Genomic DNA, 21508 nt, shown 5'->3' on the forward strand with positions numbered 1-21508 from the left:
GGGAAAGGGACCTGGGGGTCCTGGGGACAGCAGGATGACCATGAGCCAGCACTGGGCCCTTGTGACCAGGAAGGCCAATGGTACCTGGGCTGGATGAGAAGGGGGTGGTCAGTAGGTCAGAGAGGTTCTCCTGCCCCTCTGCTCTGCCCTGGGGAGACCACACCTGGAATATTGTGTCCAGTTGTGGCCCCTCAGTTCCAGCAGGACAGGGAACTGCTGGAGAGAGTCCAGCGCAGCCACCAAGATGCTGAAGGGAGTGGAGCATCTCCCGTGTGAGGAAAGGCTGAGGGAGCTGGGGCTCTGGAGATGGACAAGAGGAGACTGAGGGGTGACCTCATTCATGTTTACAGATATCTAAAGGGTGAGTGTCAGGAGGATGGAGCCAGGCTCTTCTCGGTGACAACCAATAATAGGACAAGGGGCAATGGGTTCAAACTGGAACACAGGAGGTTCCACTTAAATTTGAGAAGAAACTTCTTCCTGGTGAGGGTGGCAGAGCCTGGCCCAGGCTGCCCAGGGAGGTTGTGGAGTCTCCTTCTCTGCAGACATTCCAACCCACCTGGACACCTTCCTGTGTAACCTCATCTGGGTGTTCCTGCTCCGGCACAGGGACTGGACTGGATGAGCTTTCGAGGTTCCTTCCAACCCCTGACATTCTGGGATTCTGTAATGCTGTTAAGTCCCATCTCCTTGCTACCAGCAGTAAATCGGCACTACCGAGATATCTCCTTTGTACATTCCAGTGCAGAAGGGAGTTTTTTTAATATTTTTAAAGGTTCCTTCAACACACACTAAAGAACTTACAGTAGCTACACAGAATACACCTAAAGTACAAAAATATTCTCAAAAAACCTTACCTAAGCAAAGAGAAGACATCGTAAGAGTTACGAACACAGTTCTGATCCACCTGGAGAAGACTGTTCTTCAGGGTACCTGAGTGATCCTTAAGGCAAAGAAAGGAGATTAATTTAAGACACAAAAAATTTTCCATCTTGACTAAAAGCACACACTTTTGGTAGGAGAACAAGTGATCTTGCATTTAATGTGTTTTAAATCTGTCTTCATACAGTTTTACGTACAGTAGGTTGAAAGAATTTAAGGCAGCAATAACACCAAGTTCAAGCCTGGCCTACAGCAGCACTTATCTAGAAATATTTTAATAACCTATCACTTTATCTCTCTTCTAGGCATGGAGTGTGTTTTCTTGAGCTTTATCAGCACCAATTTTATGCACAGAAATAGTGAAGGACACAATTTACAGTCCTGCCAGTCTTCAGGTTCAGAGCTGAGAGCCCATTCAGTAACGTGCCCGAGATGCACAAGATCATGAGATAGAGCTCTGTGCTTTATCCACGCTGTAATCCATTTAAAAGATCAAAGCCGCCTTAGTTTTGAATGATGTGAACAGGTTTCTGGGAGCTACAAAGAAAACTCCTGTCATTCTTAAGAGACCTAAGTGTACATTCTGCATCAAAACAGGAACAGAAAAGCAGCAATTCTCTACATTGTAAAGGTCAAATACCAAACTTTTCTATGTTAGGCAGAGTCACATTAATTCCTAGAAACGCCACAAACTCAGAAATGTTTCTTCACATGATAAAGCAAATTCTAAGTAGGTCAAACCATCCAGAAACTTTATGGATCGTAGGAAAAATGTATATAGTTTTAGTGTACGAAGCAGCCCCAAGTGGTGCACATGATCAGTTAATTTTCCAACAGTGACACTCTGAATACCACAACGCCCATCTATATATTCTTTCCTGTCTCAACAGGCTCATTCCTTATAGAAGATTCCGAAATGCAGAGTTATACATTAACTAACACAACTCTCTTAGCCACAGGCCATGCAGCAGACATCCCTTTCCCACAAAAATAAGGTTCCAGCTAAATAACTGTGAGATCTATACACTACATTATGCATTATATTGCAAAAGAGGCACCGTATCAGCAGCTGCTTCGGCTCCTCATTTCCATTCTCAAGATGTGAAATCCCATATACTGAAGTTCATATGTACACCCTCTGAAAAAACGCCCCAATGAAAATATCTTAATTCCTGAATGAATGAAGACAGTGGAAAAAAAAATGCACAACTACCAGTGTCACCATTTTACACCACAAAGTTGATCTTGCTTCAAGAAATACTGTCTTGGGAAAGCAAAGTGCAAATTTTTTCAGAGAATGAGTGGCCTAGAATAACTAGTTTCAGGAGGGAAAGAATTTGGAGCAGCAACATATTTTAACCTTTTCCTTTTTCCCCTGTACAGCAGTGTGTTGAAAGGAAATTCTCAAAGAGTCAGACACCAAGAGATTGATAAAAATTGTTCCACCCTGAAGAAACTTGCAGAATGTTGGTTATTAAAGAAGTTTGCCCTGTGGAAGAGGAGTTTATCTACTTTTCTGTCACAGCACTTGCAAGATAAAGGCACCTGCATCTATAAACACACACACACAAAAAAAAAAAAAAAAAACAATTAAATATAACAAGGGCAAGTGTAGAGTCTTGTATCTGGGCAGGAACAACCTCAGGTTCCAGTATAAGTTGAGGAACAACCTATTAGAGAGCAGTGTAGGGGAAAGGGACCTGGGGGTCCTGGGGACAGCAGGATGAGCATGAGCCAGCACTGGGCCCTTGTGGCCAGGAAGCCAATGGTACCTGGGGTGGATGAGAAGGGGGGTGGTCAGTAGGTCAGAGAGGTTCTCCTGCCCCTCTACTCTGCCCTGGGGAGACCACACCTGGAATATTGTGTCCAGTTGTGGCCCCTCAGTTCCAGCAGGACAGGGAACTGCTGGAGAGAGTCCAGCGCAGCCACCAAGATGCTGAAGGGAGTGGAGCATCTCCCGTGTGAGGAAAGGCTGAGGGAGCTGGGGCTCTGGAGCTGGACAAGAGGAGACTGAGGGGTGACCTCATTCATGTTTACAGATATCTAAAGGGTGAGTGTCAGGAGGATGGAGCCAGGCTCTTCTCAGTGACAACCAATGACAGGAGAAGGGGTAATGGGGTCAAACCGGAACACAGGAGGTTCCACTTAAATATGAGAAGAAACTTCTTCTCAGTGAGGGTGGCAGAGCCTGGCCCAGGCTGCCCAGGGAGGTTGTGGAGTCTCCTTCTGTGCAGACATTCCAACCCGCCTGGACACCTTCCTGTGTAACCTCATCTGGGTGTTCCTGCTCCATGGGGGGATTGCACTGGATGAGCTTTCCAGGTCCCTTCCAACCCCTGACATTCTGGGATTCTGTGTCTGTCTTTCCCTCCCAGTCACCTGTCCTCAGTGGGTAGGGGGGAAAGGGAGGGACTGAAGGGGGGAGAGAGGGTTAACAATACATCTGCCACAGTTTCATTGTCACCCCGCAATCAAAACCCATGACAAACACAAACCTGCAGTCTCCAACAAAACCAAATAGATTCAGAAAACTGCTAAAGGATTTGGAATCTTTTAAGTTTAGGTTGACAGCTTCAGAAAATGAACAAAAAAAAATAAATAATCTCAGAAGCTCGCATCTATCTTATTCCAATATTGATGCAGTTCAAACAAATTCTAGTAGAGTTTCAGTGTATGATTACTAGAAATGATGAAAATAAGAGAGGAAACAAATGCTTCAGCAGTCTCATGCCCAAAAGGAAACAGGAAAATAAACTGGACGTGGTTGTGATGAAAGAAGCAGAATCCTGCCGAAATCTTCAAGCAGAAATACCACATAATTTACTACAAATTAATAAGAATAAAACTTGGACAAAAACAGAAGCTGGAAGTACAATTATGTGAAAGCCAAATGTGGTTGAGAACAAAGGAGCTATATTGGCAGCACATATTTGTATTTACAGCGAGAAGAAAAGCTGAAAACATTAGAACTATTACATAAGCACTGTCAGATACCTACAGTAAAGCAGAAACAATGTTCAGGGCTCAAAGGAACACACAAAGGCTTTTGAAACGTTATTTCCCAACTTTTTTCTTGTCTTAAGCAAAGTATCCATTGCAGCAACAAAACTGTAACCTGAATATTACCCAAAGAAAATGGTCGTTTTTTTCATTGCGTATCAGCAACAGCCAAGTTACCGCTGGATAGATAGAAGAAAGGTGAAATTCCAAATACCTAAATATCACCCAGGATAAAAAATTTAAAGGCTTTCTGACATTCAGTAGATAAAAAAAAAGTAAAGAGTCATTAACAACTTTAATGCCCTGGCTATGGTTCTTCCATTCTCTATCACTCTCTAGAACTACCTGAAGGGCAGTTCTAGCCAGGTGGGGATTGGGCTCTTCTCCCAGGCATCAGCAATAGGACAAGGGGGCATGGGCTTCAACTCTGCCAGGGGAAATTGAGACTGGAGATTAGAAAGCAATTCTGTGCAGAGAGAGTGGCCAGGCATTGGAATGGCTGCCCAGGGAGGTGCTGGACTCACCGGTCCTGGAGGTTTTTAAGCTGAGATTGGACATGGCACTTAGTGCCATGATCTAGTCAATGGACTGGAGTTGGACCAAAGCTTGGACTTGATGATCTCTGAGGTCTTTTCCAACCCAGTCGATTCTGTGATTCTGTTAAGATTAAACTATAATTGCCTTGCTTACCTAGAATTTCTCCACCAGTAAGTTTCCTGCTTTGCTCCTTTATATGACAGGAGCTTCCTACAAAGCAAGTATTTAGAGCATAAACCTGCATTTTGAAGGTTACTTTATACTAAGTGGGCTTGAAGGTTTTATAACAGCAGCTAAAGTACATTATGTAGTGAAGCTGTAACCTTCCAGTGCTTTAATTTTTAAATTAAAAACTTAGCAATTAGAATATTCCTATGCAAGCATATTGCTCTTGCTGATTTTGTTCACCATGGAGATATGCATTTAATCAAGAAATCTACACTTTTCATCAATAAAAATAGTTGTGACAGTCCTTAATGTTCTTGTACTAATTGAGTTTATTCTGCTACAGGAACTTTCAGGTTCCCACCCCTTTAATCACAGGTCCAGTTCAGAAAATGGGAATTTGCATTTAGTTCCAAGCAATGCCCAGAACAATGTGTTTTAAAACTCTTGAGTTCATGAAATATCACCAGAATCATTTAGTCAGTTTCCAACAGTATTCTTATTTTGGCTCATAAGTGGTCTTAATTAATGACAAAGACATTTAATACACTAATAAAGTGTATTAAATTTGATTGTAACACTCCGTAAATCTACTTTGGCAATTTAATTTGTAGTCTAAAGAATTATTGAAGTAACAAGAGTTATTTGGAGCGATGGGAAAAACAAAAAATAAGAGTACCATAATTTTGTCCATACTGAGATGTGCAAAAACAGAGGACACTTCCAAAATTGGCTGAAGTGTCTTTGTGCACAAGGTTTTCATTAGACTTTTAGAATGATATTTGTAAGCATCTGTTTTCATAACAAGGTTGCACGTGTCCCAGAATCACAGGATGGTTGGGGTTGAAGGGACCTCTGGAGATCATCCAGTCCAACCCACCTGCTCACGCAGGGTCACCAGAGCAGATCACACAGGATCCCAGGTAGGTTTGAATGTCTCAGAGAAGAAGACTCCACACCCGCTCTGGGCAGCCTGGGCCAGGCTCTGGCACCTCACAGTAAAGAAGTTTCTCTTCATGTTCAGATGGAACCTCCTGTGTTTCAGTCTGTGCCCGTTACTCCTCATCCTGTCATTGGGCACCACTGAACAGAGTCTGGTCCATCTTCTTGACACCCACCTTGGAAATATTTATAAACATGGATGAGATCCCCTCTCAGGTTCTCCTCTCGAGGCTGAACAGCCTCAGCTCTCTCAGTCTCTCCTCATCAGACCCATCAGCATCTTCGTGTCCCTCTGCTGGACTCTCTCCAGTAACTCCTTGTCCTTCTTAAACTGGGGAGCCCAGAACTGGATGCAGAACTCCAGATGTGGCCTCACCAGGGCAGAGCAGAGGGGGAGGAACCTCCCTTGACCTGCTGCTCACACTCTTCCTCACATACCCCAGGTACCATTGGCCTCTTGGCCACAGGGCACATCGCTGGCTCATGGTCAACCTGGTATTGACCAGAACTCCCAGGCCCTTCTCTGCAAAGCTGCTCTCCAGCAGGTCAACCCCAACCTGTACCAGTGCCTGGGGTTGTCCCTCCTACACTTGCCCTTGTTGAACTTCATCAGGCTCTTCTCTGCCCAGTCCAGCCTGTCCAGGTCTCTCTGGATGGCAGCGCAGCCTCTGCTGTGTCAGCCTGTCCTCCCAGTTTGGTATCATCAAACTTGTGTCAGTGCAAAGAAATGAAAATTGCCATTCCATCCATGAATCATCTCGAAAACTGAGGCTTATGACTAGTATGTCTTCAAGGACTATGAAGATGCACCACCACAAAGAAAAAAGCACCTCAAGGGACTACAAAAAAACCCACAACCAAGCAGAAAAGGTATTGCGTTGCCGTTTCCACTCGATCGGAGCTGCACATCTCACACCAAAAATCCCTTCCTACAGAAGATTTCAGGTGGCACTTCATAAATAATATTTAACATAACCACAAAAGTGGGGCTGTGTAATATTTGTAATTTTCCTGTCAGTGCTGGATATTCTAAAGCAAGACCAAGTAAGAGCAGAAATACCCCTTAGTTGTAAAGAGCTGCTGAGGGTTCTTGTGCCAACTAGTTGTGCTTGAATGTCAGACAAGTCACTTAAATACAAGAGGTATGTGCTGTGAAAAAGAGATTTAGGTCAAGAAACTGACAACGAAAGCACTTGGAAACTACAGAGCCAGGTGACAAAATAAATGTCTAGCTCTTGCAGCCAGAAAGAATCACAGAATCCCAGAATGTCAGAGGTTGGAAGGGACCTGGAAAGCTCATCCAGTGCAATCCCCCCATGGAGCAGGAACACCCAGATGAGGTTACACAGGAAGGTGTCCAGGCGGGTTGGAATGTCTGCAGAGAAGGAGACTCCACAACCTCCCTGGGCAGCCTGGGCCAGGCTCTGACACCCTCACCAGGAACAAGTTTCTTCTCCAATTTAAGTGGAACCTCCTGTGTTCCAGTTTGTACCCATTACCCCTTGTCCTGTCATTGGTTGTCACCGAGAAGAGCCTGGCTCCATCCTCCTGACACTCACCCTTTATAGTTCTGTAAACATTTATAAGGTCACCCCTCAGTCTCCTCTTGTCCATCTCCAGAGCCCCAGCTCCCTCAGCCTTTCCTCACATGGGAGATGCTCCACTCCCTTCAGCATCTTGGTGGCTGCGCTGGACTCTCTCCAGCAGTTCCCTGTCCTGCTGGAACTGAGGGGCCACAACTGGACACAATATTCCAGGTGTGGTCTCCCCAGGGCAGAGTAGAAGGGGCAGGAGAACCTCTCTGACCTACTGACCACCCCCCTTCTCATCCACCCCAGGTACCATTGGCCTTCCTGGCCACAAGGGCCCAGTGCTGGCTCATGGTCACCCTGCTGTCCCCAGGACCCCCAGCTCCCTTTCCCCTACACTGCTCTCTAATAGGTCATTCCCCAACTTACACTGGAACCTGGGGTTGTTCCTGCCCAGATACAAGACTCTACACTTGCCCTTGTTCTATTTCATTAAATTTTTCCCTGCCCAACTCTCCAGCCTGTCCATTTCTCTGGATGGCAGCACAGCCTCTGGCGTGTCAGCCACTCCTCCCACCTTCAAGAACTGGATAAATTGTAGGGAAGGACAAATGAGATTATTTGTGCTCTACATAGGCTATGACTGTGTTTGTAATTTAGCTACACAATGTGCACAAGAACCAAAGCAGAGATGTACTTTTAGACGTTATGAGCTAGGAAGCAAGTACCGACAATAAACAACTAGGGAAGTGTTACCATTGTTGAATTCAGACCCGGATTATTAATCTTCATAATATTAATCGCAAAAATGTATCACAAAAGAATAGAATTCCATCCTGCTTCAGGAAAACTGAGTTAACAGCAGCAGGAAGCAGAGTCTGAGCTGTGTACCAAACTGCCCCAAATTTGAAGAACCATCAAAATCGCAAAGATAGTTTGGAGGTTTGCATGGAGTTTTGCACTCAGGACCACCCTGTCCCTTGCTCCACTCTCCCCATGTACAAACAGCTACTTGTGTGGTTAATTAATTAACAAGGCTGCAGTCAAATATTTTTTGGACAAGCACAAATAATACAGCAAAGCCTTGGGAAAAAAAAGCATGGGGTGAAATAGTTGCAACACGGAGTAAATAAATAAGCCTCTCATATATAAAGAACAAATCCTGGTTTTAAAAATTAGAACCAAAACTTAATGCGCTTTCATATTTGATATTAAAATTAGTCTTATCAGCCATACCATTTTCAAAATGTTCTACGTTTGAATGAAGAGTCTGCCTCAAAGAATGAAGTCAAGGCTTTTCAGTACCCAGACTTTTTTTTGGACTTAAAATGCTACGCTCTAAGTCCTCCCAAAACAGCTCAGATATTCATGCAACAGAGCAAGATAACAGTTCTTATCTGTCATGTCATTTCTTCTCAAAATGAAGCATTTTAATGTTCTGAGCATCCAAGTGTGAAAATTGAAGTTTAGAAGTTGGATTTCAGCTTGTCACCAGTACTAACAAGCCAGAACAAACACAAGCCACCCTTACCTTCTGTTCAAATGAAGCTCCGTAATAACCATCATTGAGGCCAAAAATAATCTCATTTGGGTTCCTTGCGTGTATCTGTAAGAAGAGAACAAGTAATTTTACGGTCAGCTTACTAGGACTTCACACTGCAAACAAGTATAGAGTGTTCTGTTGGATGGTCAAATGCAGTTTTTCAGCACCTGTAATTCTAGAAGCACATGAAACTTAAGAGAAAACTGAATTAAACCATAGAAAAAGCATTTGTTTCACAGCTTTAATAAGAGGCAATGAGTATGTTCAGTCATTCTCTCTTGAAATCAGAAACACAGGACAGAGCATCTTTCCTATTGTTGCATTTCCAGCTGAGACAAAGAAGAAAACTAAGAGGCAAGGAAACTCAGAGAGAGAATTCTCAAGAGTAATCAGCTTTCACATGATATTACCTAAAGTGATAAGCAAAATTAGGCTTTTGTGGTATAGTACACAAAGAATTAGTGTTCAGGAATAAAGCTAATATCCTGCTATTAACGTAAAGAACATTATTTCAAATAAAATATGAGCCAGCAACGTGCGCTTGCAGCCCATTAATCCACCCGTGTCCTGGGCTGCATCCCCAGCAGCGTGAGCAGCAGGTGCAGGGAGGGGATTCTGCCCCTCTGCTCCGCTCTGGTGACACCCCCCTGCAGTGCTGGTCCAGCTCTGGGTCCTCAGCACAGGACACACATGGACCTGCTGGAGAGGGGCCAGAGGAGCCACAGGAATGATGCGAGGCTGGAACAGCTCTGCTGGGGGACAGGCTGAGAGAGTTGGGGTATTCAGCTGGAGAACAGAAGCTCCAGGGAGACCTTAGTGCAGCCCTTCTGGACTGAAAAGGGGCCTGTAAGAAAGATGGAGACAGACTTTTGAGCAGGGCCTGTTACAACAGGACAAGGGGTGATGGTTTTAAATGAAAAGAGGAGAGATTCAGGTCAGACATGAGGAAGGAATTGTTTCCCCTGAGGGTGGTGAGAGCCTGGCCCAGGTTGGCCAGAGAGGTGGTGGATGAACCATCCCTGGAGACATCCCAGCCCAGGCTGGACGGGGCACTGAGCAACCTGAGCTGGTGAAGATGTCCCTGCTCATGGCAGGGGTGGGACAGGGTGAGCTGGGAAGGTCCTTCCAACCCAAACCATTCTGTGATTCCATGAAAGCGTCATGCTTAGCAGTAAAAACCAGGGATTATTCTTTGAAAGACAACTGTTCCTTGGGAACTAGCTGGGCATCAGTCTGCTGGTGGGAGGTGGTGAGCAACCACCTTTGCACTACTTGTGTTATTTCCCCCCCCGGCTTTTTTTAAACATTTTCTTGTTTTCAGTTATTAAACTGTCTTTATCTCCAGCCATAAGCTTTTCCTCACTTCTCCTCTGACTCTCTCTCAGCCCATCAGTGCAGGGGCTGCTGGCAAGGATCAATATACCACATGAAGCCAGAGAACTCCTGCCCTATTAAGCTTCCTTCCCAGACTTGAAATATCCCAATTAAAAAAAAAATCATTTAGGGCTAAAGAAAGAAAAACTATGATCTGTTCTAAATAGATCCTGTCAATTAATAGAGAAAAAAAAGCACTCATTGGAATTGAGACAACCTGTTTGATCCAAAAAGCACCATATTTTTTGGTGTTTTTATTATTTATGTCATATGGGATTCTTTTTGAATCACTTTTACGATAAGCTCCACAATACAGAAAACACCTCACTTTTCACCTCCCTCAAAGGGCAACTAGTAAGAGACAAATAGCAGAATTAAAACAGACCTTACAGAGTAAACTCCTTGGACTGAAGACGTTTGATGGGATGTCATTACTGAGAACAGATTAAAACTGTAATATACATAAATATTAAGATCTATGTTCATTTGAGTATATGTACAATCAAACTGCTATTTCCTTAAATCAAGGTGTTACAATTTAAAGCACTAAATGCTATTTAAGAGTTAACAACAGTAAATTAAAATATTCAGCAAGTCAAGACAAAGTTCTGAAATGAACACCAATCTCTGCAATGAAATTTGAAAATACGTCCCACCTACCAATGCATTAATTTCCTTAGTGTTATATATATTTGTTCATCCAGGTGTTTTGCTTCTTTAAGTAAACAGTTGAGGAAAAAAACATACTGTTTTCACATTACCTGCTGGCCCAAGTACTTTAACCCATCTAGGTTGACCTTCCATTCAATCAGAAGCTGAAAATGCTCCTTCTTGCCACCCCAGATCCTCACGACAAAACAAGAGACAGAGGTATCAAGGCGATCAGGCATTATTCCAAAGTCCAGACTCCTCCATGTCGGATTCTGCAGGTATTCAAAGAGAGATAAAAACAACTCAGACAAGCTGACGGTAATCCTTAAATTCACAATTCAGAAAGCAGTAAATTCCATACCAAAGATCAGAAGAACCTTAAAACAATGAAGACAAGCCATTTCGAAGTTTACATAGAGTTGAAGTCATAGAATCATAGAATCATTTAGGTTGGAAGAGACCCTCAGGATCATCAAGTCCAACCATAACCTCACTCTAGCACTAAACCATGTCCCTAAGAATGTCATCAACATGTTCTATTGCTTCCTTATTCTGTTTCCTGGAGAGAATTCCTGGGTTAAAACCCGCATGCTGTAAAGTACTTCAGAAACTCAGAGTGGCCTCTGCTTCCTTCCATTACAAGATGTTGAAGAATTTACTTCAGAATATACTAATTCAGTTTAGCCAAATCAGGAACTTTAAAAGTGGAAGCAACATCCTTTTCCAAGTTAGAAGTCTGATTCTGAAAGCTAGGGTAGAGCTAACATTGCAAAAGTTAGGTTTAAGACACTCATCTATTTCCCAGTAATTAAGTTTGTGTAATTTATTAAGAGGGTTGTTCACATTCTTCTTCTCCTTGACTGATGCTGAAGGCAATCCTCAAACATCGTCACTAAGAGCTCCTCATCACTCTAAGAGATCAGACTTGCATCTCGGCTTTACAGAAGCAGCACACATTCAGCTCAACCTCAACAATTTATTCCATTAAAGCTGTGATTTGCAAATAGAAGGCATTCCAAGAACTTGCACTCACCTCTGATAACATCTCAACTAAGGATGTTTGAAAACTGTTTTAATTGCCCCAAGCTGCAACCAAACCAAGTCACAGAATCATAGAATGGTTGAAGAGACCTTCCAAGCTCCCCCAGTGCCCCCCCTGCCATGAGCAGGGACATCTTCACCAGCTCAGGTTGCTCAGAGCCCCGTCCAGCCTGGCCTGGGATGTCTCCAGGGATGGTTCAGCCACCACCTCTCTGGCCAACCTGGGACAGGCTCTCACCACCCACAGGGGCAACAATTTCCTCCTCATGTCTGGCCTGAATCTCCCTCTTTTAGTTTAAAACCATCACCCCTTGTCCTGTTGTAACAGGCCCTGCTCAAAAGTCTGCGCCCATCAAGTCAATCCAAGGTTACTAGTGCCAAGAGGCAGATACCAGCTTTTGGACTTCCGCAGGCCTTGAACAGCAGTGTCCAAATGCAGAAATGAGAAAGTATTTTATATATATTTCCCTCTCTCTTGCACACAGAAATGGGAGCTCCTCCAAAATAAAAGCAAAAAGCAGGAACCCACCATCCCATGTGAGAATGAGCCTTTCATTCTAGTGCTTAAACAGTTTGGAACAGGCCAAGCATCTCTGAACTGGTATTAGGCAGTTTAGAACAAGATGCCTCTGAAAAGAAGGGAGTGGAATAGTTACCCAGTAAGTAATACTGAAGGAAAGGATTAACTGAGTTTTCCTAAGGAAAAGGGATATTTGGTAGCTACTCAGGCACAAAAACACCAGGTCGTTAAGATATACACAGACTATGTAGGGAATTTCCTCGGCACATCTTTTATTTAGATTTTTGTCATTCCATTGCATATTTCCTTTGGTTAGATTCCCTTTTTGTTATTCCTTTTCCTGATTTAGAACTGATTTAGGCAGAACTCAACATCCAAAAGTCTCAAGGAACCTTATAGCAGCCGTCCCGTGCCGAAAGGAGACCTACAAAAGAGCTGGAGGGGGACTTACAAAGGCACGGATTGATAGGACAAGGTGTAATGGTTTTAAACTGAAGAAGAGAGATTCAGGTTAGATACAAGGAAGAAATTATTCCCCTTGAGGGTGGTGAGACCCTGGAACAGAGAGGTGGTGGATGAACCATCCCTGGAGACATCCCAGGCCAGGCTGGACGGGGCTCTGAGCAACCTGAGCGGGTGAAGATGTCCCTGCTCATGGCAGGGGTGGCACTGGGGGAGCTGGGAAGGTCCTTCAACCCAAATCTTTCTAAGAACTTGTCTCTCGGACAAGTTAACAGCCTTGAGGATGCCAACAGCTTCTCCTCCATTCAGGAGGTTTTTCAAAGCATTTATAGCCTGGTGTGCTATAAAAGGCGTAGTTCTACCTTATTAATGCAGACATTAAAAAGTCTGTTTAGCAGGTTTTTAAACTCCCGCACCCAACACCAGCAACATCCAGCTCCCACAAAGAGATCCACCCCTCCTCAGTTGCAATATACGGTTCAGTTCTGGTCTGAAGTGGAACGTTGCAGGTTCCAGCATATGTTGGGGAATGACCTATTAGAGAGCAGAGTAGGAGAAAGGGACCTGGGGGTCCTGGGGACAGCAGGATGACCATGAGCCAGCACTGGGCCCTTGTGGCCAGGAAGGCCAATGGTACCTGGGGTGGGTTAGAAGGGGGGGTGGTCAGTAGGTCAAAGAGGTTCTCCTGCCCCTCTGCTCCGCCCTGGGGAGACCACACCTGGAATATTGTGTCCAGTTGTGGCCCCTCAGTTCCAGCAGGACAGGGAACTGCTGGAGAGAGTCCAGCGCAGCCACCAAGATGCTGAAGGGAGTGGAGCATCTCCCGTGTGAGGAAAGGCTGAGGGAGCTGGGGCTCTGGAGCTGGACAAGAGGAGACTGAGGGGTGACCTCATTCATGTTGACAGATATCTAAAGGGTGAGTGTCAGGAGGATGGAGCCAGGCTCTTCTCGGTGACAACCAATGGTAGGACAAAGGGCAATGGGTTCAAACTGGAACACAAGGGGTTCCACTTAAATGTGAGAAGAAACTTCTTCTCAGTGAGGTTGCCAGAGCCTGGCCCAGGCTGCCCAGGGAGGTTGTGGAGTCTCCTTCTCTGCAGAGATTCCAACCCACTTGGACACCTTCCTGTGTAACCTCATCTGGGTGTTCCTGCTCTGGTGGGGGGATTGGACTGGATGAGCATTCGAGGTCATGTCCAATCCTGAACATTCTGTAATTCTGTGGTTTAGAAACTCTAAAACACCTAGTTTCTTAAAGCTATTAGCTCTTCAAAGAATATACATCTCTATATATGCTGGTATACGTTCCTTAATGCTCACCTATACAACAAAAATATGTTCAAATAAATCAGTGGTATAGTCTGCAAAACCATTTGACTCTCCCTTTATTTGAGGTGTTGCAAGCAGAGCCTCTGCTTCTACACCAAGGTTGCTAAACTGCAGAGCATGAGCTTCTAATGAATCTGTACACCCAGCAAAGTAATACAGAAGTGCTCCTCCAATAGGCAATTAGCAGACATTGAAATAAAAGCAGCTATTTCTGTTGCTAACACCAGCAAGAACAGGAAAAAAAAATACAATTCTCAGATAGTGAACAAAGTTAAACCAGTAAAAACCCAGCTAACATTACTTTGCCTACTTGATGTTCTCCATATTTAGAAAAGGTTTATATTGTAAACCTTATTCACACTAAAATGCCCTACGCTAAGAGTGTTTGGTCATGGCTGCAGAACTACCAACAGTCCATCGCTCCACAACTGTTAAAATGAACGTGCATTTCTGCTATTCAATAACTCACTATTCCAACCCTTCTGAAAAGAACGAGCAAAACATGATGTGATGCTCCTGGCAGAACTGAAGAGTAGAAATACACATCTAACAGTTACGGTATTCAGCAGAGAAGTCAGTATACTGCAGTAAATACAGAATTTTCAACGGGAAAGGTTTTTTTCCGTATTGAAATAACTTACCAGAGAATTCTTGATCACCTCGCTCTTATAAAATTCTAAAGAAAAATGAGTAAAAACACATCTTTAGATTAGCTTAAACACTGATACAAATCTTAGTATTTGAAATAGAAAAAGCTAAAATAAGTAACACTCGTGAAAGATAAATACAAGTGGGTCTAGTTTATGAGTCACAGATTCATGAGAAAGATTTTAAAATGCAGTCAGGCTGTTGACTAAAAGTACTCATTCACACTTTATTATTGGAAGTAATTATTTCAATTCAGCATTTCGTCTTTATACCCAATATAATCCTCAAGATTTACTGAGGCCTTTATTTCTGGGGGGGAAAAAGTGTGCCCCAGTGCTTTGCAATATTGGGATCAGGTCTGCAACGTGCCTGGTTTGTCACAGAACATCGTCCTGGAGGAGCACAGCACAAATAAACTAATTGCTCCGCTTTCCTGAAGAGCAAGGGTGACCTGTTCCAGGTGATTAGAAAGTGAACGGCCAAATTACCTCATCAAGGTGCCAGGAACCCTGTATTTAAATGGAAATACGCAACTGCTGACACCACAGGCTGTGGCTTTCCCAGCCAAAATAAGAGCTTAAAGTCTTTAGGTAGAAAGCTCTGGAAGCTGGAATACAGATTTTTGTACAATGTCTCAGTCCCTTGGAGTCCAAGGATAAAGTTTTGATGGAGTGCAGCATAGTCCTATGCACTAAATGCTGCAGAAATAGTCACCAGTTACAGGGTCACCAACCACCACAAGAAAATCCAGAGAGCGAGCTCAAGTTATATATTCTTATCATTCTAAAAGCGCAGCCTTAAAAAAAGGTTTAACCATACCATAAAAATTAGGACAAAAATAATTTCCCTGCAAAGCTTCAACTGTTGATCATATCAAAAGGCACACAAAAATACATTTTTAATAACAACTCTGCACAATGAAGAACTACACATTGTAGTGGAAAGCAAAGCACTGAAGAGAAACAAGACCCAACACGCAAAAACAATTCTCAAAAGCAGAACAGATGCCTGGATGCTTCTTGTCATTGATTGACAATTCTATTTTTTGAACACTTTGACAGTAGTAAATGCTTCTTTTTGCACTGTAAATAACTTGTATAGACAGAGTGGAATGCTCTCCCTCACACAAATCAATTAAAGCTCCAAAAGTTTTCAAGCTTCTTAAGCTGTTGGTGGGGCGAGAGAAGAGCAACAACAAAAAGAGGCTGATTTAAGAAAAACTACCAGATCTGCCACCTCTTTTGCTGCCTTGTCTGCTAACACTGAAAGCTTTTTATGAATTCTGAAAAATAAAGAGGTTTTTTCCACTGTTAGTATACAGGATGCAAATAAGGCAGCAGGCTGTCAATGCAAAAAAGGACAGAGATCTCGCAACATAAGAATTCAATGATTAACTAGTAAAAAGAGTTGATAGCAAGCATGGTTTACCTTTGTATATCTTGGCATTATCGCACAAGTGAAGAGTGAAGTATGTATCCAAGAGGCGATAACCATTCTTATTGATTATGTTACGGGCAGCGATATTCCGAAGATGACGAAGCCGGCGCTAAAAACGAGAAAAAAAACCCTAAGTAATTAGAAACCTTTCTTCGATTGAAATGGAACTTTTCTTTTATTAAAGCATTTTAATGATTTTCAAAGCAAAAAAGAAAATTCTCACCAAATGCTCAATTTTCTTTGGCAAAAAGCTAGTGTGAACAAGTATTCAGCAAAGCTGTAGGAAACTGGCCGGACAAGTAACAACGAACACCTACAAGCTCAGATTAAGCACCACTGATATCCAAAATTAAATACCCGGGTCCTTTTGTTTTGGTTTGAATACACTGGAATATGTCACTGAACTTGAGTTTAAGTGACATCATCCAACTCCAATGCTATGTTAGTTTGCTACAATACGGTATCTTGAACAAAAAAAAAAAAAAAAAAAATCAAGAGATTTAATCAATCCCCTCGCAACAGCCAAATAGCTTTAATAGCTGTGGCTAAAATTCTCAGCTTCAAAGCATCCTACACCCTTCGTCTTTGACAAATACTAAATATTATTGAAAAGAAGAAATAAACTTAACAGCAGAGTCAATTATACTGTTAAGCGGCATTCTGTATTTTATCAGCACTGGGGAACACTGGGGATCATCCTCCATAAGAGCTCCAGCGACTGGATGCTCTTGCATTGCTCATATTCACATAATTATTACATATTCATGACAATTTTTGAAAATTCTGACATACAATACACCTATCCTAAGAAATAATTGATGATGATAGTTAAAATTGTTTAGTTTCTTACTTACAACATCTATTAATTATTAGTTAAATATAAACTAAGCACAATGCTTCTACACGATGTATCACCCAATGTTCTGTCTCCCTCTTGTCATGCAGAAGGATGTAAAGCTTGGAAAATATCCCCTCGTTTTGCAGGGGGTCAGAAAGCATTTATCTTTTCGATTGGTTGATGATGGGTATGTCTTTTGCAACTTAATCACAGTATACATGAATTTGGCAGCTTCTCTTCATTACTGGCTTATTGTGAAATTTAGCTAGTTATCAAAGCAATTTTGTAGGACTGCCCAGTCACTCTTAAATCATTGCATCGCTATGGTTCTGACTTTAATTTTGAAAATCCCAGGCTGTAGAGTTGGGCAGGGAAAAATGTAATGAAATATAATAAAGGTAAGTGTAGAGTCTTGCATCTGGGCAGGAAAAACCCCAGGTTCCAGTATAAGTTGGAGAACGACCTGTTGGAGAGCAGAGTAGGGGAAAGGGACCTGGGGGTCCTCGGGACAGCAGGGTGACCATGAGCCAGCACTGGGCCCTTGTGGCCAGGAAGGCCAATGGTACCTGGGGTGGGTTAGAAGGGGGGGTGGTCAGTAGGTCAGAGAGGTTCTCCTGCCCCTCTGCTCTGCCCTGGGGAGACCACACCTGGAATATTGTGTCCAGTTGTGGCCCCTCAGTTCCAGCAGGACAGGGAACTGCTGGAGAGAGTCCAGCGCAGCCACCAAGATGCTGAAGGGAGTGGAGCATCTCCCGTGTGAGGAAAGGCTGAGGGAGCTGGGGCTCTGGAGCTGGACAAGAGGAGACTGTGGGGTGACCTCATTCATGTTGACAGATATATAAAGGGTGAGTGTCAGGAGGATGGAGCCAGGCTCTTCTCGGTGACAACCAATGACAGGACAAGGGGTAATGGGGACAAACTGGAACACAAGAGGTTCCACTTAAATATGAGAAGAAACTTCTTCTCAGTGAGGGTGGCAGAGCCTGGCCCAGGCTGCCCAGGGAGGTTGTGGAGTCTCCTTCTGTGCAGACATTCCAACCCGCCTGGACACCTTCCTGTGTAACCTCATCTGGGTGTTCCTGCTCCATGGGGGGATTGGACTGGATGAGCTTTCCAGGTCCTTTCCAATCCCTGACATTCTGGGATTCTGTGCTTAAGAGACTATCACAAACTCAGCACTCAAAATGACACTTCAAATACATAAAGTTCTCACCAAATCCTGCAGTATTCTCCCAATCAGTCTCTCAACCTACCAGTGTCTCACCCATCCACCATGGGGGTGTTGACAAATGACTCCAGATCCTTCTTGGATCACCACAAACCACCTCCAGCCCTCAAACAATTATTTTAGTGCCTCCTTTTACCACAAAGTTCATTTTACAGCATACTTAGTTTTCCCCAAAACCTTGTTAATTTGGAAGTCTGGATCCACCTTAAAAGAAACACTCGAGCATCAACCAAAAGCAAATTTAAAATGCTTTTGAAACCAAAAGACAACTATTTTGTTTGCAGCTCATCCCAAAAGGCTTTTGACATGAGTTGAGAAGCCATCAGCTGTTTTGGAATCACAACGAGACACTTTATGTCACTTCTGTGATTTATTAAGTTTCTTCCCAGAAATATGTAAGAAGAATATTAAATTTCTGTTCATGTGACAGACTCAAAACCACAGGCGGATTCTTTCCTGCAAAGCCTCTTTATGAGCTAGGCTAAGACCAGAGCCTGAAATGGTATATCCAGATATACCATGCAACACAAAATTCAAAAGAACCCAAACCTTCTAAGCTGCGTAACTGCAAAACAACATGGTCTTATTTTGTCAGAAATTTATATCAAGAATGTCAACAGAAAGATTAAGCCTCACTTAAAAAACAACAAAACAAAACACAGGACTATATGGATCTTGTACATTATTACAAATCTAACTTTAAAGCTGTGTAGTATTGCTGGCCATTTTTAAGAGCAACCTAAATATTCCTTAAGAAATGGTTTTGAACATTGCACTCACCATAAAAATCATTCAAGCATTTTCTGTGCCATTTCTCTCTTTTTGTTTACTTCAATACAAATATAAGTAGTATTTAAGTAGTATATTACAACGAAGCAGCCCTTCGGCAAAGCCAAAGAGGCGTGTCATTTTCCACTATGTGCAATGAGGTTTGGAAAAAACTGTAGAGCATCATAACCTACACAATCCACGTCTGGACAAGAGCAGAGTGTTTATTTCCACGGTTTGTGATTTCTTTGCAACCTTTAAAGTCTGGAATTTTATCCCAAAGTCTCACTTCTCCCAAACCAGCTGGAAGAAGGACATTAAATATGGGGCTGTGAGACCACAACACAGTTCAGGTCTAAACATGCAACAGGTGATGAATGTCTATTTATATCTCCTACTTGGTCATCACTCCTCCTCCCTTCTGTCCCATTATTTGTCCATTTAGCTGATAACTAACAAGTTTCCAATTACAAGGACGATTTCCTTGTTCACATTCTTTACTATGAGGTCATGACGACAGAGAGGGACTTGGAACCTGAAAATAAACCTTTCAGTTTGCCCACGACATTGTTGCTGATGTTATATTGCATTATTCAGATTTCCTTGGAACTCTACAGGGGCAGCTTTCAGAGTTAATTAACCTCTCCTGACCAAAGTTAATTAGCTTTAGCCAGGAGACCACGAAGATGCATCCAAAAGACAATTCGAATCAGCTCTAAGATTCCTCATCGAGGGCTTGCAGCTGTTCTGTGACAAACAATAAGTATTATTTTAGGGAATTTTCATATCTTTAGAAAGTGTTACCTCGTATGTTTCACATCTTTTGTTCAGGATGTTAGAAAATGTAGAACAAAAAAAGAAATACTGTCTTGTAGTTCAGCTTTCAGGCATGAGTTAAATCATCCGGCTGCATCACCCTCCTCATCTGTACCCCCATCAATAAGAACTGGTGCAGCTGCTCAGTAAATCACACCAGGGAACCGATTTGGATGCAAACGAACCACCGCCTGCTTTTTTCTGGGGTAGTTTCACCCCATCGGTTCCTCAATATGGTTCATCATGTGGCTGTACAAGCAGCTGGGGTGATGGAAGAGGGGGACAGTGGAGCAAAAAGCAGCCAAAGGCAGACAGGAGCCCTTAAATGATAACTTAAAATACACACGGAAATACGTACAGCTTAGCACTTGTATAGGCAAAGTGAAAAGGGGTTCACAATCATGTATCAGTGAACTCTGCTTAGCAGAGTAGCAGATCAGGTTTAACTGCTCATTCTAGGGGGGTTGACTTATTTTCATTACCACAATTCTCCATTTCAAACTGCAGAAGCAAATTATTTATGGAGAAGTGACCCCTTACACTGAATACAGCTGCAAATAATCCCATGTTCTTTCATTTCCTTTTTCTTTTAGATGAAGTGGGGATAAGCAGCCACTTCTCATTAGAGATACATGTTAGCTGTTTGCTCAAGAAATCTTCATTGCAAGGAGGGATCCCCGCAGATGAGATGCTGTGCAACCAGAGCAGCCATTCCAAAAACAAGTCAGTTTGAAAATAAAATACAAATGCTAGAAAACATGATTAGTGCTGTAGCAGCCCCATGAGTCACATAAAATAGGCCAGCTGTGCAAACTGATAGTGCAGGATCTGCTTTCATTTAAAAAAGATAAGCAAAATATGCAGATGAGTATAGATTATTCTCTCCTCAAACAGTTGACAGTTTATCAGCAAAAAAGTCCTGAAGCTCTCAGACACTACACCAAGCATTTTAATAAGATATCCTACTGCAAAAGAAGAAAAGAAGTTATTTTTCAGCAGAGCACTGATTTAGGTAAGCTCCATCAAGCAGAAATTATATTAAAAGGGTTAATTAACTTTTCCAACAGCACTGAATTTTCCGCAGGCAGCCTGAACAATGGCGTATCTGGATCATTGCTTAGCAGAGTAGGAAATCAGGTTTAACAGCTCATTCTAGGGCGGTTGACTCATTTTGATTACCAAAATTCTCCTAATCTTTTGCACTTCCCAAGAAAGACAACAGAGCAGTGAAATTAGATGGTAGGCCTTGTTATCAGTAGATTTAATTGCCAGACTAAGTTGCAACTGAATAAAAGCAACTGCTATACAGCAACTCTAAATTGACCTATGTGGAAGAAATCAGTGCATCCTTCTACCTTGAAAATAAATGGCTACAAAACCAGTTGAGATCCACTATATTTCCCTTAAAATAAATCCAGAGTAGTAGCTTGTATTTTAAAACCACTGCTGGAGATAAAGATTTCACAGGTTATAAGCATACAGCTATTGCAGAGATACAGAGAAAGGTTGAGCACTAAAGTTTAGATGAGATGAGAAGACCTTTAGTTTCCACATCTTGTGGCTAAATAGCCACAAAACTCGCTTCCCGGAGACAGACCATGCTCAGGAATGACCAGTTTCTCTCAAAAGTCAAGGGTCTTTTTTCTTATTTAAATAAAACACTCCGTTTTCATCATTCTGAAGAACTACTATCAGTTGTTTAATGCATCTGGTGTTCTCACTTCATGACTTTCTGGGAATCTCAGATTTACTGCAGGCCATAAACAACTCGGGCTGCTACAGAACAAAGTGTTTTGCT

General features: G+C 42.8%; 1 protein-coding gene across 1 annotated transcript in view; it reads right to left on the reverse strand.

The window, feature by feature from the left end:
* The window catches only part of UVRAG (UV radiation resistance associated), a 113334-nt gene that overhangs the window by 77625 nt on the left and 14201 nt on the right, over nt 1–21508 (reverse strand). The window contains exons 2-6 of the mRNA XM_082043722.1: nt 16052–16169; nt 14617–14651; nt 10734–10895; nt 8587–8661; nt 858–943 (exon numbers count right to left, since the gene is read on the reverse strand). Of these exons, the coding sequence (XP_081899848.1) occupies nt 858–943; nt 8587–8661; nt 10734–10895; nt 14617–14651; nt 16052–16169 (476 nt within the window). The remainder of the gene's footprint in view (nt 1–857; nt 944–8586; nt 8662–10733; nt 10896–14616; nt 14652–16051; nt 16170–21508) is intronic.

This window comes from Streptopelia decaocto (genome assembly GCF_964273445.1).
Source record: "Streptopelia decaocto genome assembly, chromosome: 1".
Taxonomy (NCBI): Eukaryota; Metazoa; Chordata; class Aves; order Columbiformes; family Columbidae; genus Streptopelia; species Streptopelia decaocto.